The sequence below is a fragment of the Amblyomma maculatum genome, chromosome 9, assembly GCF_055883805.1.
Source record: "Amblyomma maculatum isolate TAMU_Amacu chromosome 9, ASM5588380v1, whole genome shotgun sequence".
Lineage (NCBI taxonomy): Eukaryota > Metazoa > Arthropoda > Arachnida > Ixodida > Ixodidae > Amblyomma > Amblyomma maculatum.
Genome location: NC_139352.1, coordinates 65,667,723 through 65,690,774, shown reverse-complemented (window position 1 = coordinate 65,690,774; position 23,052 = coordinate 65,667,723). Strand labels below are relative to the sequence as shown.

The following is a 23,052-nucleotide window of genomic DNA, read 5'->3' as shown; positions in this document are numbered from 1 at the left end:
TTTCCGCTGCTTTCATTTTTTGTAAGCAATGCGAAATACTGAGATGCACAAAATATATCCAAAGACAGTATCGAAGATACACGTATCTTCGATACCGCCCATGCCTCCTGTGCAGAAGTTCTTTTGTACACGTCTGTTGTAGACTTCTGCTCCGCTACCGCTTGACTCCATCACTTACCGATGGGCCAGCGGTGCATCACCCTATATAAGCACAACTAGTTGATCTACACCTATTTTGAATATCGCATTGCACCAATAGACAGGATGCGAATGATTCCCTCGAAAGATGTTGAGATAGTTTAGGGCTTGGCTTAGAATGTTTCATGGCCGTCGCTGAAACATCTTGTGTATAAATATCAATATATTTTCTTACCGTCGATGGATATGTCGATGCCGGAGATGCCTGCATAGAAAATAGGTATAAGAGATATGACCCTTGTTGCGTGACCGACATTCCGCAGGCGTGAAGAAAGGAAGAAATTTGTCACATACCCATCGTGACGTGTAGGCTGCAAGAGACAGGTGCGTGGGGGCTCAGAAGCGCTCGAGATGAAAGGCACGAGTCAGAATTAAAGTACGCAGGTGCTTTTCAACCGCCCAGGAGTTAAAAATACAGCGGCCTCCATTAAGGCTCTCTTCTTCTTTCTTCTTCACGCGCCTGCAAGCGCGCATTGACACTTGGCATTTTCCGGGTTTTGCACATGTCTAATGCAACATGTGCTGAAACATCCAGTTTTACTTCATTGCCCGTATCAGCATTATTCAAACGCATATTTTCCTCATAAATGACCCAGAACACAATATAAGTTCAGAAACATATTTTGGGGGCAATGGCAGCCCCTGCTCGACACAGCAAATAGGCGCGATTCCATTCTCTCAAGGGTCCTCTGAGCAGTATCACATGACAGCAAATGTTGCAAATATTGCAAATATTGTCAAAACAAATAAAAGCGCATTTAAATCCCGCCATTCTCGTCGCTTATGTAGCTCACTGGATCAACACTACTCATCTCAGCATTCAAAACATGTGTTCGAACACTCTGAGTGAAAGTAATTTTTCTTTTACTCTTCACTACACTAAAATAAATTACATCATTCATGGGGTGTGTTCCACTTTAGGTTGTATTATGTGATGTTTTTGATACCTAATGACTGCTAAACCAGCTCTGAAAATAGCCAGGAGGTAACGATATGGCAATGGTTACACTTTGCAATTACCTTCACCAAATCCTTTCCTGCCTTCAGCGAGTGTATGTTACCTTTAGGTTACGTTCAGAGACACGGCTCAGCAAGACTCGCCGTTTAACTCGCTAGGAGACCGCCAGTGAGGAGAAAGAAGTTGCGGGACCCTACCGTTGAAAGAACAGAATTACGCAGCGAAGAAAACCTCAAGCCAAAGTAAACATTTTGATGCACACTTTAAAGCTCAGCTTCCCGCGCAATGCAACATATTTTTAAAGAATGTGGAACGTAGGCAGGAGCTGCGTGCAGCGACATTTTCATAAGTGCGAAAGTTGAAAATGGTATTGCACTTGCTTTCTGAAAGTACCCTGTCCTCTCTAGACGAAAGCACCGGGGCAAAAGCGATGGGGCAGGCGTGTATAAGTTTACGAATGGTTCAAAACGGCAGCACCATTACCCTTCGGCGGAAAATGGGCGTTGACCTCTTTTGCTTCCTCAATGTCGTCGTAGACGGCTTCGATTTCTCATCATGCGCTGTCAAAGCAAGTAAGAATCATTGTCAAACTTACTAGGCAACGAAAAGGCCAACGACGCGCGAACATTGTGCACGGTTGCAAAGCGACCGGGCCTCCAGTTCATGCAGGAGAATATTTCAAATCGTTCAAATAAACGCGCAGAGCACGTTTATATATATATATATATATATATATATATATATATATATATATATATATATATATATATATATATATATATATATATATATATATATATATATGGCGACTGGCCAACGTCACATCTGTTGCGAGCGTTGATGTCAGTGAGTCCATGGCTGATCTGATACGCTGGATTGTGCGGGAAGAATTGTTGCTTGACAAAGACTCTGCATGCCGGGACGAACACCAGTATGACGGTTGCGCGCTGCAAGCAGGACCCGCGACCCCATCAACTTCCTGGACTCCGGCTTTAAATGCATCACGCTTTGGTGAGGGCAGAGAGCATAACGATTTAAGCACTTCTCAGCCACGGATGGGCCGAAGAACCACCTACACATGCCAGGTGGTTCGTCAGCAACGCCGTCCCGATTACTACCGCCAACCAGAACCAGTCTCCGCCCGCATTTACCCGGACCGGTGGCGCCAGCAACCCGTGTGTTATAGCTGTGGCATGACCGGGCACATCTCCCGGTATTGCCGTCGGCGGGGCCTGCTACCACAAGATCATCGACCGCTGCCCAACGTTTCTAATCATTTCGACAATGCATTTTATCCGACACCGACTCTGGATACATACCGCCCGGAACAGATGCGAAACGGATCGCCTGCTTGGAACCGCAGCTTGACGCCGCCAACCCAAAGACAGCGACAATCACCGTCTCCTCGGCGCCGTTCTTCCCCTTAGGGAAACTAGAAGACGCGGCCGATAGGGGTGAGGTCGCCGGAAAATCAACATTCCCAATACCTCTGCCTGTGTTTATGTTAAAGAACAAACTCGAAGTATCCATTAACAGCATCCCCACCATGGCACTAATTGACACTGGCGCAACAGTCTCTGTTATGAGTGTAGCATTCAAGAATCGATTAGGACATAAAGTGATGTTTAGCGTGAATCAAGCTGTGGTATTCCGTGGTGTTGGAAGTGAATCATTGGTGCCTTTGGGTGTGTGCTATGCGAAAGTTGTGATTGGGGGCCAAGCGTTTCGAACAGAATTCACAGTGTTGCCTCGTTCCACGCATGAAGTAATTCTAGGTATAGACTTTTTGCAACAGTGTGGTGCAACGTTAGACTGCCGTAGTGGACAGATCTCGCATAATGCTGCGTTGATGTCGGCTCTTGTAGAAACCTCGTCGCTCGATTTAGGAGAGTTTTCTGTGTCTGAAGATACAGTTGTACCTGCGATGTCCGGAGAATTCATTCAAGTTATTTCATCTACGAATTTGTGCGAGAATTTCGACGCCGTAGTGGAACCTACAACGCTGGCCTGTGCGAAGAAGAGCGTCTTGGTGCATCGTTGCGTAGTTTCAGTCACCAGAGGCCACACCTTACTGTGGACTGTAAACTATTCAGACGAGCCAGCAGTGTTGCCTCGTGGCATGAGGCTCGCTCATTACGAGGAAGGTGTGTCGAATTACGTGGCGGCACGAAGTAACCATGCTCCTGAAGAGAAAACATCTCATTTTGCAGAGTCTCGAATCCAGGCAATGATAAACACAGCGTTGGGAGCACAGGAGCGCCGAATTTTGACAGACCTGCTCTCCAAGCATGTTTCGGTTTTCGACTTCGCCAGAGATCATCAGCCACCGATTCCAAATTCTCGCATCCATCATTCGATTGATACTGGAATTTCTAGCCCGATCAGACAGAAGCCCTATCGTGTGTCTCCGGCCGAACGTCAGCTTATTGACGAACAAGTTCATGACATGCTCCAACGTGGCATTATCCAGGAATCTTCAAGTCCTTGGGCGGCTCCAGTTATTCTCGTTAAAAAGACAGACAACACATGACGTTTCTGTGTGGACTATCGTCGCCTTAACGCCGTCACCAAAAAAGATGTATATCCACTTCCACGTATTGACGATGCAATCGACTGTCTTCATTCGGCGTCATACTTCTCCTCGGTAGACTTGAGATCGGGGTACTGGCAGATACCGATGAACCCAAGCGACAAAGAAAAGACGGCATTTGTGACCCCCGATGGTCTCTATGAGTTCAACGTAATGCCCTTTGGATTGTACAATGCGTCTGCCACGTTCAAACAATTCATGGACACCATTCTGCGCGGACTCAAGTGGAAAATTTGTTTGTGCTATTTGGACGACGTTGTGATCTTCGGCAAGACCTTTCAGGAACACAATAGCCGCCTCGCCATCGTTCTTGATTGCATTGAGAGAGCAGGCCTCGTCTTCAACTCTTAGAAGTGCCACTTTGCGAACGCCAAACAATTGTTCTTGGTTACTTGGTCGATAAGGATGGTGTTTGGCCAGATCCTCAGAAGATTGCGGCTGTAACCAGCTTTACAGCACCGAAATCAGTGAAGCAGCTTCGGAGCTTTTTAGGCCTGTGTTCCTATTTTCGTCGTTTTGTGCCCAGATTCGCTGATATCGCATACCCGCTCACGTGCCTTTTGCACAAAGATGCACCGATCAATTGGACTACTGACTGCGACTCTGCCTTCCGCCACCTCAAATTCCTTCTGACATCAGGACCTATCCTACGTCACTTCTGCCCTTCTGCCCCCATCGAAGTTCACACCGACGCTAGGGGCGTGGGCGTTTGTGCTGTGCTCATCCAGCGTCATGGCACCAATCAGCACGTGATAGCTTATGCTAGTCGTTCGTTGAGCAAGGCAGAGCGCAACCACACCGTTACTGAACAAGAGTGCCTCGCAGTGGTTTTTGGGGTGCAACGATTCTGTTCCTACCTATATGGCAATGTTTTTACCATCGACACTGACCACCATTCGCTCTGTTGGCTCGTAAATCTTCGTGACCCTTGCGGCCGGCTCGCTCGATGGGCATTGCGGTTGCAAGAGTTTAACTTCACTGTGGCATACAACATCGGCCGCCTACATGCTGACGCTGACTGTCTGTCACGCTTGCCGCTTTCATCAACTGGTAGTTATGATGACAACTTTGACGACTACCTGGCGCCTATCTCGGCAACGTTTCCTGACCCTCAACTTTTCCAGACAGAACAACGCAACGATGAGACTTTGGCACCGCTCTTCTCTGCTGCTCATGATTCAAGAGATGCGCGTTTCTGCGTTCGTGCCGGCCTACTTTACAAGAAGAATTTCAACCCCGGAGGTGCACGCTTTCTCCTCGTCGTGCCGGAAAACCTCCGCATTCCCATTCTTGAAATGATGTACGACGATACCACGTCGGGCCACTTGGGTGTCGCACGGACCCTTCATCGCACACAGGAACGCTTTTACTTGCCGAAAATGCGTCAAGGCATTCAGCGCTATGTAGCCAGTTGCGTCAAGTGCCAGCAGTACAAGCTCCCTACTTCCCGTCCACCTAGACCGCTGCACCCTATTGCGCCTCCGACCACACCCTTTGAGCAGGTGGGCATCGACCTCTTGGGTCCTTTTCCGCGATCTTCTAAAGGTAACCGGTGGATAGTGGTATGTGTTGACCATCTCACTCGATATTCAGAAACAGCCGCAATACCCTCAGCCACTGCTTACGAAGTATCCCTATTTCTTCTGCGATTTCTCGTCCTGCGTCATGGCACTCCTCGAGTTCTGATCAGTGACCGTGGGCGCCAATTTACTGCTGAAGTTATCGAAGAACTCCTTCGTCTATGCACCTGCGATTACCGTCATACAACGCCGTATCACCCGCAATCGAATGGACTTGTTGAACGGACCAACCGTACTCTAACCACTATGTTGGCGATGTACGTGGACTCTGATTACAAGAACTGGGATGAAATCCACCCTTTTATTACATTCGCGTATAACACTGCACAGCATAAGACGACTGGCTACAGTCCGTTTTACCTCCTGTATGCTCGAGTTCCCCGCAGTTGTCTTGATACCATCCTTCCTTTCTCCCTCCACAACGAGCCTTCTATCGCCACTACTTTATGTCGAGCCGAAGAAGCTCGCCGCGTTGCCCGCCTCCGCATCCTAGACTCACAGGAACGTTCGAAGGAGCGTTATGACAACCGACGCCCACATGTCTCTTATGTGCCCGGTGATTTAGTGTTGCTGTGGACGCCGCTGCGCAACCGTGGTTTAGCCCAGAAGCTGCTGTTTCGTTATAGCGGCCCTTTTGCCGTTTTGGAGCGCGTGAGTGACGTGAACTATGTAATTTCACGCCGCACCGAAAGTGGCCGATGCTCACGCCAGACCCAGGTAGTGCATGTGGCTCGGCTAAAAAGGTTCCATGCCCGTCACCTTCCTTAAACTGCTTGTCCTGGGGCTTCGTCTGCGAGGGGGGAAGTGTCACGTGCTTCGAGGCGTCAGGAAAGGAAGAAGAGGCTAGAGAGAAGAAGAAACGGACGACACAGTGGTGTGTGCTGGTGTTGTTCCTTGCGTGACTCGCAGCGCTTTAGACTACCAGTAAACACCCCCGTTACGTACTGAGTACGTAACAATATATATATATATATATATATATATATATATAATGTGTGTGTGCGTGCGTGTGTGCGTGCGGTAACAGCTAGCGTGGTCGATGGAGGTGAGATGGCTGGACAATGTGGACTGCTGCCTGTTATTCCTCCATTTAAAAACATGTTCAAGTACAAAGTTAATGTGCTTATCGACGGCTTGTCCGCAATGGATTTAGTAGACACAGACGATACCGTTTCTATCATGAGTTTAGCGTTTAGGAATCTTTTATTGCACAAAGTAACGTTCATTTCAGACAGAACTTCTAACTTTTATGATATGAGATGTTGCATCCTGCGCATGAATACAGCTGTAAAATTTGTTCCAGGGGCTAGGAATTCCGGCGGAATTCGCTGTGCAGCCTCGATCTACAAGCGACGCAATCTTGGTAATTGACTTTCTGAGTACGTGCGGTGCTATAGAATTGATTCTTGGACGAGAGGGCTAATTGTTAAGAATTCTTTTCCTCGCAAACCTTTGGAAGAGTCAACAAGTTGTGAAGAAGTTGTGTGCGTGCCGATGCAGTCGTACCGCCTCATTCTGCAGTGCACGTCGAACAGTTCTGCTCCTGCACCAGTAACGTCTCATTTGCAGCTGAAGAAAAATATTTTGATTTTCTTACCGTGAGAGCGGGCCGTTCCGGTCTGTGGACTATGAATTGCTTACCAGAACCCTTTGGTTTTCCGGCGAACGCGAAACTAGCCTCATGTAACGCAGCTGTTCTATACCTATATGGATCTAGTCACTACTCCCCCTCACGACCACGCTAATCACTGTCCTGCTGACCAGAAGCTCCTTCCAATGATAATGAACGAGAGTTGTTTTGGGACTAGTTAGCTTCAATTTTGTAATGCCATGAAATAATCTTGTTACATGATCAGCACAGCGTTGAGCACATCAAGACGGCCGACCTTGATCACTCTCTTGTCTCAGGATGCCTGCGTATTTTATTGCGTGCAGACCGACGGTTTCCAACAATTTGCAAGGTCTCGCGCTAGTCATAGTATTAACACCGGATCTGCTCATTGCGTGAACACTAAGGTGATCCTCCTTACTTAAAGCAGAATATCAGGAATATAAGTTCTGCAGCGAGATCCTGAATTTACGCGTTCTCTTTGTGCGATCTAATTTTTCCTCGGCTTCGAATATCAGGAATATAAGTTCTGCCGCGAGATACGGCTTTTACGTTTTTTCTTTGTGCATTCTAGTCTTTCCTGGACTTTTTCCGGTGCCAATCGCTTCCGTTCCTTCTTGAATTTAGGCTGATTTCAGACATTGCTATCCTATGGTCTCAACATAGCCCTTTTCACAAAACTTTCATATCCTGCACGATGTTATTCTAAGCGCAGAGTATCGAGTCTATTCCGTTTTTCAGCTGCTACTTGGGTTCTTCCGTGTTTGCTTATTGTCCTCCCGTTTGCGAACGAAGGTGCTCAAAATAAAAGAATGGTAGAGTTACGTCATCAATACCTAAACGTTATTTACTGCCCCTTTTTGTTTTCTGGATGTGTGCCACCACCCCTTCTCCGAGGAAGAATTGTCGCGCCGAATTTGAGAACATCGAGGTATTTAGAGCAACTGGAATGTAAACATTAAATTTAACCCCTTTTGCTAAACAAATCAGATAAAGCGTTCAGTTGGCGCTACTTACGTTTTCCTAATATTTGCTATATTAGCAATATTTTTTGAAGACATTAGCATTTTATTCGGCAAGGAACCAACTCTCATAAACATAAATCTCGACAAAGCAATAACGTATTGACATACTGCAAAAAAGGCGCAAATGTCTTTAGATTCGCTTCAGAAGAAGTTCCCAGTTCTTTTCGTACCACCGCGTTCACTGCTACGCAGTCATCCGTTGCACGTCCAGAGATCGGTTAACGTATAAGTCGCCCATTCTTTTGTTTCTTGCGTTTCTCTTGATTAGGACTCCAACCACAATAGCAACTACGATAACGCCAGTGATACTGCCTATCACGATCCACTCCCGTACAGGCAGAAACGCACCCGACTCTTTGTTATGCTGGACACCATGCGCAGATGTAGAGGCTTCCACAGTAGTGGAAAGAGGCATTTTGGTCGTACTTTCTGTGGTGGTCGACACTGCTGTGCTTGCCACCGTACTGATGACCTCTGTTGTCCTTCCCTCTGTTATTTCCTCTGTTGTCGTAGCGGCTGTGCTTGTGGCCAGAGAAGTCGTCACTGAAGGAGATGTGTAAGACACCGCAACGACGTTCGATGTGTTGGACCTCAACCCGCCACTGTTGGCGACTCGGCATGCCAGATAGGCTCTCCATTCGATAGCTCCATCTGGCCGAGTCCTGGCGAATGCTCGTGACAGAGAAAGAGTGACTTTGTGTACGGCCCCGGACGGGAGGGGGTCAAGGTTGCCTTGGGCGATGTCACGCTTCTTGATCTCTGCTTGATTCTCGAAGTCCGAATTCAACTTGCCGGGGTCCTTGCTAGCTCTGATTTCTATTAGAGAAGCTGAAAAAGAATGCAGTTGAAAGGTGTGTAAACAAAATGTGATTTGATGACAAATCAGGACGACCTTACAAGAAAGAGTGGCACCTTGTGAATATCAAGTCTTCGCGAGCCTCCGTTTGAATCAGTATGCATGCCAAGGTTTGTCTTATATATTTACATGTGTAGCACAGCCTTCTGGCTGTCAGGTCAGCCATGACAATCGCGATAGGTAAGGCTTAGTATAGTGACTGGCATGGTCTATATGTCTACTAACTCAGTCTTTGCAGCTAAAGAGTAATGCCATTTTGAGCTAAGTTTTCAATGTAATCCCTCTGATTATGTTCTAGTGGCTGTGATTGATGCAACATCACCAGCTTGAAAGCTTCATTTTAACTCTAGCGTACGCGTAGTAATAGGCGTTATAGCACACCCTCCTAACTTTGTCGATTGTTATTTAGCAATGCTTCGGGGTTACATTATTTCACGTGTGTCTCCATTCTCTGTTATAATTTTATTTTGAAACATATTATTATTAGCCCATACAATAAGCATAAATAATATATACATGCTGCATAAGCTGACAGGACGTTACGGTGCGGCACTTAAAACAATCTCTCGCGTTTCTCGCCGAGCGCCACGAGCTCTTGGTCAATTGATGGGGCTGTACCCTCTCCATATCCTACTACTAGCTAACAAAGGAAATAAAGTTTATCCTCCTTTCTAAGCAATAAAATAATAACCCCTCCCCCCCGCCCTTCCTAAGTTATTGAATGAGAAAGATTTACACAATGGCAGTGCCTATTGCCGCGGCAGTTTTATCCTCCTGTCTAGAAGTTATTTTAAGCATTGATCGGCCCCAATATATTTTGCATGACAAGTTCCCATTCCCAGCCTTTGCAAGCGAATTTCCTAAAAGTTTTCGAATTCTAATGCAGCGTGTAGTTGCGTGTACCTTTTTGAAGAAATACTTATATCTCTAATGCCTCGCTTGTTTCTGTGTATGAGATCCAGCTGGAACAATCCATCATCTCCGCATTAGCAATCTTCGTTCGTAATTGCTACCTCAGCAAATCCTTTAGCTAACAGTATTGAAACAGAACAATAACACTTGCCGGGGGCTAGTTGGTGCATGTTCCTTTGATAAAATGTGTCGCCAAAACGAACCACGCTCAAAAAAAAAAAGAGACTGACAGGACAGGCGGCACCAAAACAGACAACGCTCAGACAGGACGGGCGCCCCTCCTGTCTGTCTCTTTCTGAATGTCGTCTGTTTTGGTGTCACATCTTTTCATTAAAACAGAAAGCTTAATTCTTATTTGATATCACGTATGTTTGCTTTAACCTCGCCGCTGCTTCCGCATGGTTTTACCTTTCTTTTTTCTCTCTCCGTCAGATTCTTTTCATCCTTTTATTTCTTTCATTCTTTGTTGACTTTATTTCTTTAATAAAAGCTAGCTGATGCTCATTTTTAGAGCCCTGGTTCCGCATACACAGGGGTCTTATAATGAATGAGAAATTAGTTTTATGTGTACTTCTCCTGCAATAATACATGGCAGCTGGCACGAAAAACTCAAGCTGTTAAACAGAAAACTAAAATATCAACGGTAATGAACCCTGTACGTTTCTTCCATCAATTCTTCACATATTGATTTTTTTAATTAAAGGTGTCTCATAAAAATTGCTTCTAATATCATTTCCGGACTCTGTATCCATTCAAGCTGTGTCCCTTGATGCTTACCGTTCCCGGACGTCAAGTGGGCTCCAGGCCACGTCCATGTGAGCGTCACCAAAAGAGTGTCGTTATCTCCTGGCAGTACTAAGACCACTGTAAGGTCCCGGATGTTCCCTGGAGGCACCTGCTCTTCCAGAATTTCTTCCGTCACTTGGAAAGATCCTCCTGACGCCACCCTCTGGAAGGGGTCGATGTCTTGCCCATCAGTAGAAGTTCCGTTATTCTCCTCGGCCGTTGTGTTGACAACAATGAAGTCGTCCATCATGTACTCATGGCCAACATCGAGGTCTGGATCTGCGCAAAGTGGTTCCCAGAAATCAGTACCCTGGGAAAAGCTGGTTTCATTTCGTTTGTGCACTTCAACATCCCAAAGTGACACAGGGCATGCGGGTGCCGTAGTGTAGGGCTACGGAGTAATCGACCACCTGGGATTCTTTAACTTTCACTGACATCACGCAGTACAGGAGAACCTTGCTTTTCGTCTCCACCAAAGAGCGGCCGACGCGGTTGGGATTGGATTAAGCTTCCTCGGCTTACGCTTAGCCACCACTAGCCAATTTTTATAACCTTCTTGCCCAGCATGACGGGGCTCGTGACATAAGAGGCACCCGACACTGAATAATCACAAAACGGTCACCTTCTGCAAAGTTTAGTCGACAAGCTTTTCAAGCTCAACCCCTGTATGCTATAAAAACTTAGCTGGCATGCTGACTGTCCAAACAGTGCAGATCAGGTTAGATACAGGAAAGGATTCCCATAAATGTATGCTAGGCCGGTCATCACCGCCTTATTTTCACCATATTGCTGGTTTATTCCGAATTGCCTGTCTTTATTGTGACTGGGCTACTGTAACCTGTTTCTGTTTTCCTTCAGCTCATATGTCGTGTGACGCTAGCGTGAAGGAAGGCAAGCAGACATTTTCTTCAGTGTATGTGTGGGGACATTCAGATAGCGAAAGCTTAAACGTGTTTTCCCGTACAGTATAAAATGTTTTATTCGAGAGCCACTTTCAATGCTAACTGTGGAGCATTTCCTCTTTTCACAAGAATGAAAACAGGGGTAAGGTTGCGGAGGGAGGGGGGGGGGGGGGGTCCGGACTTATGGATGGAGTGAAACTAGCCACACTGTGGATGGAGTGAAACTAGGCTCTTTAGGCATGTTTTGAATGCTTTAGGAAGATTTACGCTGTTCGACCTTTTGAATTAGAAGGGACATCAAGCTTCGCCTTAGAGTAAACACAATATATCTACTACACTGTCTTTACATTCCACGATTTTTCAGATTTTCTGCTTAAGCTTGTTTTAGGGGAAAGCAAGGTGTCACTTATCAGTAGACACCTTACGCACTTGGGTCAAGTTTATTAGAAACCAGCTAAACAAAATTAAAAGTCGCAGCACGAAGTAAGGCTTCCGCTCTAAAAGGATTGTAAAGTGAAACATTCAATTTCAAAGGCGCACATATAATATTACGATAATAAAGAAAACGCATTTAATTACGCAGCTAAAGGCTTTCCGTGCACCCCTATCATTTAAACAGGAAGGGGCAGTAGCAAGTGTTGTAAAACATGCTTTCGCGTAAGAGGCAACTAGGACTTGTTAACGCTCACGTTTCTGAAAATCCTTGTGCTGCAGAAGCTGCTACTCAAGTATTCCCTTTGAATCCACTTTGTTACATTTTACGAACATTGGTTTGTTACGCTTAACGACCATCCCTAGTTCCCGGTTAGATTAAAGCCCCATCTTCTTTACAGGCAGAGGGAGCTGCAATTACCTTGGCAATCTCCTCAAGCACCGTCACACTAACCTTTATTGATTCAAAAACAGCAATCCGCAATTTCGCTTGAAGGAAGACTCGCACTTTCTATGGGTAACTGCTCATTCGGGCTGCTCTGGAAATGAAGCAGCCCAAAATGCAGCTCAAGCGCACGTCCAGCAGGGCCAGCTACAGACCGAGGCAATACACGCGAATTCCCAGTTAATTATAACTCTTCTCTCCACAACAGAGAGCAACGGCTTCAGTACTTCCCCCAAATCTCTGTCTAAACACAAGCAGGTGACCTGGCGCAAGCTCCAGTCTACAACATCTCCATCTCACCTCACTCGTATCCACATCGGCCTTTTCATTCATGTAGGCACGCTCTGCGGGACACATACAGACCAACAGAAATTCAGCCTATCCTGTACATTTGATCCAAGCTCCAGTCACCCTCAGAATGGCAACTGACGGACATGGAGCGATGGGCGATCGGGGTGTCCAGCTCGGACCCGGTTGCACAAAAGCAGCTGGTGGACTGGGGTATAAGAGTCGCTGAGAGCCACGAGCTCTTGGCCTCCCTACGCGATATCGAGCTGACCCATCAGTACAGGCTGTAATTCCAGGCTAAAAAATCAATAAATATTTTTCCCACCACCACCACCGCTTACATTTCCTTCTCGCTAATTGCTACCTAAGGCTATTTTGCTCTTTCTAATTTCAACTCGCATGCCGTTAGCTATCGTTTGCTCTGTGACCAACTCCACTCTCGCATTTTCTCTAACCGTTACAAATATAGTTTATCTATACGAAGATTGCTATTCTGTCCCTAAATTATAATCAGCCCGTGCGTTAGACTCCGCATCTATGCCCAACAAGTGAGTACCACGTAAGCGCTAATCCAGTCGGGCGTCTTTTGACGTTTGAGTGATACCAAGCTAGTTGCCATGGCAACTGTAATGCTAGTAGCCTCGTTGGTTGCCACAGCAACTGTGAGGCCGCCCGTTGTATAGAGCCGTTGTGCCGAAGATTTTAATGCGAAAACACTGTCTCACATGGCGAAAGCAAACGGAAAATGGCCTGCCTTGCATGGGTAAACCTCGGACAAAAAAGACAAATGCCGAAGCAGGACGGATTAGAAAACAGCAATGTCTCGACGGAGTGAGTACGAAACGTCGTAGCCAACGTGAAACCTAAAGCCCCGCGTGCAGGTACACTCTCGCGGCATACATTGCACGTCGTCACCTCTATAAACTTTCACACGTGCGCAACAACTTTCGCCCATCCCACTCTTTTAAGTACGCTGAAGCCTTATCATTCTACAATATCTCCTTCGGGAATACTGAAAGGCTCCTAAACAAAAACGTATACAGAATTGAACAGTTTATATAATGCAACACTTTATTCAGATTATTACACCAAACGAGCACCTTCAGTTTTACGATGTTATGCTGTCTGGGTTATTTCGGGACCGGAAGGAAAACCTTACTACACCGCCGGGGTGGCGCACTGGTTATAGCGCTCGACTACTGTTCCCCTAGGACGCGGGATCCAATCCCGGCCTCGGCGGCCGCTTTTCGGTGGAGGCGAAAAGCAAGGCACCCGTGTGCTGTGCGATGTCAGTGCACGTTAAAGAACCCTAGGTGGTCTAAATTTCCGACGTCCTCCACAACGGCGTCTCTCATAGCCTGAGTTTCTTTGGGACGTTAAACCCCGCAAACTAAACCAAACTTAAAACCTTACTGCCCAAAATTAACTACCCTATTCGTATAAAAGTATATAGTCCGCTAAGTAGCTTATCATGATCTACGTTGCTTTATATCAGTGATTTATCGATACTTGCCTAAATTGTTTGTAATGGACCAAAAACCTCATCATGGCACGTGCACAGTTTTCGCAGTGACAAGCCGAGCATTGGGCTTCACAAGCGGCTCCATCTGACGGATAGCGAGGCAATCGACATAACGGCTCCGTGGTTGGGCGCATAGCGAGCATGCTTGAAAGGGAATGTTCATTTGCTCGCCACATTATTGCTACAAATAAGGGCAGCTTGTAAAATCGGCGCTCGGCACGTCTCGACGAAAACTGCGCACGAAGCTGCGAAAGGTTTATCGACTCTAGAAAGTCTAGCCAGGTAGCTAGATTGCCAATCACCTGATAAATAATGTACTCTGTGCTATGTCACATTGTGAACGATATCTGGGCTCGAACAGGACATTAGATTTCCTTTAAAATTTTCTTTAATTCCGGCCCCAAAATATCTGCTCGGTAGAACTTTACGGCATATGGTAATGTTTCAAAAATGGAATGATGAACTCACCCGAAGTATGCGAGAGTAGAGGGGTGATGGCATAGGTGCCGCCCGAGCCGGGCTTTGGGTCCACAAGTCGGGTGGTCTTGTGGCTGGACACATGTGCAGTGACGGCGTACCTGCCTTTCCCAACGAAGGCAGCGAAATATCCACTGTAGGTGCCATCATTTGCTTGTACGTCCGGATCTGTGGCGAGAGCATGCAATGGTGCATGAATGGTCTGAATGAAAGTAAAACGAACGACCTGAAGGTCTACGAGGTTTCAAGTACGCGAAACAGTGCAATATGTAAACATGTAAAACAGCTAAATGCAACGACCAAACAACTTTCTTTTCAAATCTCTCTGCATTGTACAGTATTTGAGGTCCATCTCTTTCGTTTGCCTCCGCTCTTCTGCCGCTTAGGTGAGAACCGGCAAGATACAGCTTGCTTCACAAGACGGATATACTAGTAAACTGATAGTCACGACATCAAAGTTCCTGCCAGAGCGCTGCATCCTACTCTTATTCTTCCGGTTATTTCACTCGCATGGTTTGGATCAGCTTCAACTATCTGCCCTAAGTCGAAATACTCGAAATACTCTTCTTACATAAACCAGGCATCACCTCCTTTACTTCTAGAACACATCCCCAAGGCGGGAAAAGCAGGACAAAAGAAAACACATTCGTACCTCGGCCTTCGTCATTGAGTGGAACATTAACCTTGGGCGCTTGGTTGGGTCTGGTGACCTCTGCAGTGACGTAAGCGTTCAGGACGAGCTTCTTTCCCTTTCTCACCTCGGTAAGAATGATTGCTTCGTTTGCTTTTCCTACTTCTATACTAGACATTCGGCAGGTTGCCCGAATAGGCTCGTCATTTGGGTCCTTGGCTTGAGACTTCACTTGGATGTTGACCTCTACTTCGTCACGACTTGAAGTTTCCACTTGAAGTGTCCACTTCCCTGCCTTTGAATCACCCAATAAGTCTCATTAGTTTATTTATTCAATCAATCAACCGCGATGATTTGTTTTAAGGAATCAATAATTCAATAGGAAAATTTAGCACATTATCAATTTCTCAGTCTAGTATTGTAGCCGTTAATGAGAGATATAACTTCGTTACAATTTTGCATTAAATGATGATTTAGACAACAAAATGTTAGAATAAAACAATTTCGAACCTCTGCATGGCTTGGTATTAATATAGTCATTATAAAGCCTTTCTCCTCCACACGGCAATCTTGGCACTTTTTTCCGTTGGGATGGGCGAGCCATGCTCTGATGGAAGCACTCTCAGGTTGCACGCGTTGAATGAGGACGACAGTTTTGCTGCCCAAACTGTCCTCCAATACGAAAGTGTCATTTAGACTGCCTACAAAAAGTCTTGAGGTATCCATGACCTGGAAGTGAAAGGACAAATATAAACATCACTCTTTCAGGACCACCGTAATGTGAGCGCCAGCTCTCAAATGTTACCTCTGTGTTCAAGAGTGGCTACTCCGAATGAAAAGGCGGTGTTAAAGGTGTCTTTCTGTAACCGGAAGCTCAAGCATCATTTTATTTATATATACGTGTCAATACCTGCGCCATCATTGAAACTGTTTTCATCATTGAAACGGGCAACTGTTTTCCTTTCTACAAAAAGCAATATGGAAAAGCGACAGTGTAACGTGATCGCGATAACACGGAGGTTACGCGTTCCTTGGTTGGTTACGTCAAGCTTTAGCTTCGGTTTTGTAACGAATAGCTGACGGGACGATATATATAGAGCAATTTTATTTGGCCCTGTTAGCTTTAACAACAGACAAATTCCATGCTGTCAAAACTTTCTGCGTTCAGTATTTGTTACCTTCCACTCGTGATAAGTGCCAGACAGCGTAGCAGGTATGCATAACCGTCATCATCATTTACACTGTTAGGCATACATTCCGAATAGTGTTATTTCAGAATCGTTATGTCGCCTAAATTAGGGCTTGATGATTTGCCTCATCGACAGGTGCGAACCATGAGAAAGTATATAGAGACAGTTATCATTCCTTCCTTTTTCCTTTGATGCAATACCTCGTCATATACCTTGAATCATGCCCTCTATATGCGCGTCACGAAACTAGTATGAGTACCTACCATTGTGTACCTTCCAGAAGCTTCGTCCGCCTGGCTAGTCGAAGCTTCCACAAATGCAGTTTCAATTTTAAGCGCCGTATTTCCTTGCAGATCCTCGAAGAAGAACGCTTTTCCCTTGGTAGCAACGGCTAATTTCTCAAGTTTGTTGTCTGCCGTGGTCCCTAAAGCCATAGTGCTTACTTCAACCTTGGTTGCCACGACTTTCGGCGTAACGTCGGCCAGATTGGGAGCAATATTTTCTTCGCCGTCGCTCATCAGCAGGATTATGGCGCCTTCCGGAGTCTCATCAGGTGTGGTTAGTACCTGCAATTATAGAGTGGATACGTTTTTACTGTTTGGTTTGGTGTGGTTTTGTTTTGGGGGGTTTAACGTCCCAAAGCGACTCAGGCTATGAGAGACGCCGTAGTGGAGGACTCCGGAAATTTCGGCCACCTGCGGTTCTTTAACCTGCACTGACATCGCTAAGGCTCCTTTCACAGAATGAGTGAACAGGCATACGTTTATGTGTTTTGCACGCCTCAGCCGATATTCACAAAATGTCGAGGAGGAAACAAATTTGTCTAAACAAAAGTAAAAAAATTATTTAGAGTGTGCACCAATTTCAGCTTCCCAACAGGCGCAAATGTGTTAGTGAGGGTAATCATTATTAGTAATGCGAAGTTTTAAAGTAAGCCTAAAAAAAGTGCCGAGTGATAACGGTGGCAAGCGGGCAGAATGAAGGCAACTGTAAGTTTTCCAAAGAGAGGGGTTATCAGTTGTGCCTTTGTCTTGAAAACCAGTAGACTAGCCGTTGGCGACAGGAACAAGCCTTCTGCGCTAATGTCGCAGATAAGGGCTGCAGGTCGACTGCGTTCGCATTAGGACGGAAAATGGCAACGTGTTTTCCAGATAATAAGTGTCAAGCATTGACATTGATTTTATTATTTTAGATCGTTTTTTGACAGGGAGAAGATTAATCACGGAAGGGTAAAGAACAAAAAAAAAAACGTTTAGTATTCATTACAATACAGATATTACTTCTTGGCCAAGGGCCACAAGCATAGGGATTACCCACTTGATCGAAATCGCGCCAAAGCTTTCATCGCATGGGGTACAGATCGAATGGTCTAGTAGCTACGCTTTTCACTTGCAAGCTACCCTGCAAAGCAGTCATGCAATGCGTGCTATCCTTATTGGCTCATGTGTTTTGCAGCTTTCGTAGTGCTGCAAACAGCTTGTGAAACAAAGTATAGTTTTCGGTATCCTTGTCTTTGATTTAAAGGTCTGAGAGATGGGCATTTACTAAAAAAGCTGATTGCCAAAAGCAAGAAAACAAACAAATGTTTACAAAAAGAATTCTATATTACAGGAAGAACTAGTATGGGGCGATTCACAAGCAACATCGCCTGTTTGTGATGGCAAAGGGGGAGGGGGGGACGGGGTGTGTGGTTTCTTGTCACCTCTTGATGGGTGTTTAGGTTTCTTGATGAACAAAAAAATGTTTAAAAAACCCTGCTCTGCACTAAACCTCTAGCAGTAGTGGTTTACGATTCGGGACCACTTTCGAGCAGTGCAGTGGGCTACATGTAAAGCCTTATTTGTGTGCGTGCGTGCGTGCGTGCGTGCCTGTGTGTGTGTGTGTGTGTGTGTGTGTGTGTGTGTGTGTGTGTGTGTGTGTGTGTGTGTGTGTGTGTGTGTGTGTGTGTGTGTGTGTGTGTGTGTGTGTGTGTGTGTGTTTGTGTGTATGTGTGTGTGTGTGTGTGTGTGCGTGTGTGTGGACAATCGTAAACTGTGTTGGCTATTATCATGGCCCCTTCAACGACGAGGACATACATATCACCGATAGTGCAGCTGTCCCCACTTTCGCAGAAAAGAGTAGCGCTACTTAAACGTTCTTAAAAAAGTCTTGCCTCTAAAGCTCTTTCCAGGCCACAGCCAATGCAGGTGCTGCCTCCTGCGTTGAGCCTTTCTACGGCGTCCAAAAATCCTTTCCTGGTGTTGACATTCACAGGCATTAGTGTGTGGTGTACTGCGGCGCTTGTTTCGAATGTGACAATAGCCAGACGCAATGACCCGTCCGGTATGTCATCAATGTAGCGTGCAGCAGCCTCCTGCAGAAATTCCATCCGGTTGTCGTCCTAGAGTAAGAAACGGAAGTTAAAATAGGTGTCTTAACTGCAGTGTTGGTAAACTGTCATCTTACCGATCACTGTAGTGTGGATACAAGATTACGTTTGTTCCATGCACAACACGCAGATATGCATTTGGTTTAAAAAGGCTAGATCCCGAGCAATTCAATGTACATCCCAGGAGTACTGAAAAAAGTGGACTGTGGTTTCAAACTCCAAATCGACTTTGTTTCCAACATACAAGTTGGAGGTTCCCCAGGCAAAAAGCTATCACAAACAGCTTGACTAGGCCTGAGGGCCTACAGGCAGCACCACGCTGTAGATAAACAATTATACACACAGCAGAAATCAGAAATGAACAAATACAAATGCAGTGCTTACACTTCCTGAAGAGTTATGCAACAATATTTCAATATATTATATTAAATTTCAATAAAATTAAAAACCCAATACACGCTAGCACACGCTAGCACGCTAGCGCGCTAGCGCTATGACGTGAACAAAGGTTAATCGATCAAAAACCAATAAGTTGTCCGTCGGTCGAGTAGTGGTGCCAGTTTTTATTGGTCAGTGCTTTTATTTGGATCGCAGAAATATTCATTCCCTCATCAGAAAATTTGTTAATTTATGTCTAAATGTGTACAGTCAATGTGAGTTTTAAGTTTATAATAAAGTGATGGTATGTGGTAGTCAATAGTGAACCGACCATAATTTGTTCGTGTATGTGGCACTACCTTTAGTTCCTTACGTAAGTTGTAAGCATGCAAGGGGCGGTGTGTATAATTTGGAATGTTATTTTATGGATATTGAGAGACAGTTTGTAATCGTATAATTCAGTTACTTTAAGCATATTATGTTTAGTAAACATTAGGTTTAGTAAACTGCAGTTTACATTAGGTAGCGAAATACTGGAAATAGTAGGCGAATATGTCTACTTAGGACAGGTAGTAACCGCAGATCCGGACCATGAAAAGGAAATAACAAGAAGAATAAGATTGGGATGGAGCGCATTTGGCAAGCACTCGCAGATTATGACTAGTAGCTTACCGGTATCGCTCAAGAGGAAAATATACAACAGTTGCATCTTGCCTATACTCACCTATGGGGCTGAAACGTGGAGGCTAACCAAGAGAGTTCTACTTAAGTTGAGGACAACCCAGAGGGCTATGGAACGAAAAATGGTCGGGGTAACATTAAGAGATAGAAAGCGTGCAGAGTGGGTCAGAGAAATAACTTAAGTTACCGACATTCTAGTAGAAATTAAGAAGAAGAAATGGACATGGGCAGGACATGTAGTGCGAAGAGAGGATAACCGATGGTCGCTGAGGGTAACAAACTGGATTTCAAGGGAAGGAAAGCGTAGCAGGGGGCGGTAGAAAGTTAGGTGGGCGGATGAGATTAAGAAGTTCGCAGGGGTCAAGTGGATGCAGCTAGTACAGAACCGGGTTAAGTGGAGAAATATGGGAGAGGCCTTCGCCCTGCAGTGGGTATAATCAGGCTGATGATCATGATGATGATGTTTAGTAAACAAGGGATCAGTAAATAGCTGACTAGGATTTCCATAAAACGTTCTCAAGAATTCGTGACATCTTTTTTTGTAGTCGCTCGAGTTTAATTTAATTATGGATGGCTCTATCTCCCCAAACTAAAATGCAATATGAAAGACGAGAGTAGAAATTAGCAACATATATTGCTTTTCTGAGCCTCGCTGGAAGTAATTCTTTCAGCTTGTAGAGACAGCCAACTGCTTTACTTAATTCTATGGCCAGCCTGCTAACATGGTTGTTCCACAACATGGTTTCTTCCAACCAGACGCCTAAAAATTTTTCTGATGTCGCAAGCTGCAAAGCTGTACCTTGAAAATTTAGGACTAGCTCAGTGTCACAGCCTATGTTATGGGGCTTGAAAATAATGTACTTATTGTTTTTAACTTTCAAGGTTAATCTGGTTTTATGCGACTACTCTTCAAGTTTGATCAAATAATTATTTAGGACAGCGTTCAATTGGGTTGCGGTTTGTTCGGAGAAAAAAAATATTTATGTCAGTTTCGGTGAAAGAGGCAAATTGCACATGTCGTTATAAACAGAATGAACAACAAAGGTCCTAGCATAGAACCATGAGGTACACCATGTTTTACCGTTGTAATCGAACACGACGTTTTCACACTGTTTTCTGTCTGCGAGATAACGTTTGATAAGATCAAGAGCAACACCACCCGAGGCGATGGTGCTCTTAGCAGCACCCGAGGCTGTGAGCTATCGACCACACAAGAAACAGTGAAGAGCCTTTGAGCATCACGTCGTAAGGAGCCATACCTCACGAAACCTCAACTATAAGGCATTCCCCCAAGTCACGAATTTCACACGGAAGCATTTGCCAACGGGCTTTGATTTGTGTTAGTGCTGCACAAATCACATGCCGTTTTCTATTGAGTGTGCTCTCGTCTGGCGAGCTGCGTGCCGTGACGGGATAGCTGGAGTTAACTGTGCACCACAAATTTGCCTCGCGCACTTGACTATACTGATACGTCGGCACGTTGATGCCCAAACCTGTAACTGTATAGGTACCCTTCATACGAAATCATAAGTTTTGCGACACACAAGTTTATCTTCCTTAGTCCGCAGATGTATACGTTTATCGATTGATGCAAACTGGCATAATATATTTTGGCTATTGATTAAATCGATTGAAATATTAATATTTCATTCCCAATGTATTGATAAAACGGACAATAATTTTACGACATCAGCGTATTCAGCCAGCGTACATATAGGGGGGAGAGTTAGAATATAGCGAGAATAATTAATAGGCGACAAAGACAGCGCATCTACATATAGTAAGCAATATAATTAAGGTAATATATAGAGAAAATAAAGACAAAACTGTGACTTGGAATTAGATATAGATTTATTCTAGCTCGAATTGCCACGAAAGCCTTGACTTCAGCTTGATATGCAACGCTTAGCACGAAAAAAAAAAAAACTGCTACTCATCTGGGGGGCTACGTGAATCCCAAAGACAAAAAAGCATTGAGGAGTAGCGTATGAGGCTAGAGCAAATAAGTGAGGTTAGAAAATTTATAATGAAGGTCGCGACAAAGAAGAGAGAGAGAGAAATGAATAGTGGGAGCAGCCTAAAAGGGGGCGAATGAGAGCGAAAAACAAAGAATTGGTGCATCGTTCGTTCGTTACAACTGTCTGTAGCGTACAAAAAGCTTAAATATAAATGAGTAGCAGAGACGTTACAGAATTGTGAAATGGTTAGGTGTGATATCTCTGAAATCATTAAAAAATGATCTACAATGTGGGCGCAATCTTTCTAAATCCAACTGCTGCTCGGCAAGTATTTATTATCAATGTCACAGAGTGAAGTGGAGACTTGCCTCCGATAGACATATAAGCTTTGAAATTTTAGCTATATATTTATTTCGACGGACTGTGCTTTATAATGCCCGCCCATTGAAGTCGCGCTTGATAGACATGAAGAAATTACACAACTAGGATGCGATAGGAGTTAATTTCTTAGTTTAAATTTATGACGCTTACATCCATACTGCCTGAGACGTCGAGTACAAGCACGACACGCTGAGGCCGGTCTTCTTTCTGCTGAGTCTCGTCGAAGGTCACGTGCATGCTCTTAGTCATGTCCGGCTCGGGTACCCTGCAGTCGTCGACAGAGACAACGTGGTTTAGACAGTTTTCCACACTCTTAAAATTTTCGGCTGATAACGACATCCTTACTGTATTTTAGTCCAATACAGATACTGAAACCAATGCTCTTTAGCTCATGTATAAAAATGTTTTATATCACAGTATATCTCATTTCGTCCCATTGCTTACAAAATGGATTACTCGTGAATTCGTTCAAGCAAAACGTCGTGTTAAAAGGGTTCAACAGAGCATCAAGTCGAAACGAGCGCCAACTCATAAAACAACTGAGCTAGCAAACGCTATTTCAGTTTTTAAACAACACGCGAAAAAGCCAAACAACACTACTTTCAATTTAAGCTTCCTGATTTCCTTACCAATAACCCGCAACTTTTCTGGAAACATTTCAGCAGCGATAAAAGTCATGCCTCTCTTCTATCTGCCGGGGAAAGGGTTAAAAGGCAAATGCGCGTAATGATTTCTTTCACTCGATATTGATTATGGATAACTGTTACACCCAATATAGAACTATACGACATTTAAAAAATAATCCCCTCATCATCCCCGACGCTAGCATTATTAACCTCCTACTTGGGCTGGACAATAAGAACGCAAGTGGTTTAGACGAATTTC

The 23,052-nt window shown here is 44.9% G+C and overlaps 2 protein-coding genes across 2 annotated transcripts in view; one reads left to right on the top strand and one right to left on the bottom strand.

Moving 5' to 3' along the window:
* Window positions 1-23,052, top strand: part of LOC146179262 (uncharacterized) — a 57,992-nt gene that overhangs the window by 16,897 nt on the left and 18,043 nt on the right. The gene's annotated exons all lie outside the window — the stretch shown is intronic.
* The window catches only part of LOC146179261 (calcium-activated chloride channel regulator 3A-1-like), a 45,168-nt gene continuing 30,096 nt past the window's right edge, over window positions 7,981-23,052 (bottom strand). Inside the window, exons 7-14 of the mRNA XM_084578934.1 lie at window positions 22,318-22,432; window positions 18,554-18,781; window positions 16,665-16,967; window positions 15,722-15,940; window positions 15,233-15,506; window positions 14,572-14,748; window positions 10,506-10,793; window positions 7,981-8,788 (exon numbers count right to left, since the gene is read on the bottom strand). Coding sequence (XP_084435060.1) covers window positions 8,145-8,788; window positions 10,506-10,793; window positions 14,572-14,748; window positions 15,233-15,506; window positions 15,722-15,940; window positions 16,665-16,967; window positions 18,554-18,781; window positions 22,318-22,432 — 2,248 coding nt within the window. The 3' untranslated portion in view covers window positions 7,981-8,144. The remainder of the gene's footprint in view (window positions 8,789-10,505; window positions 10,794-14,571; window positions 14,749-15,232; window positions 15,507-15,721; window positions 15,941-16,664; window positions 16,968-18,553; window positions 18,782-22,317; window positions 22,433-23,052) is intronic.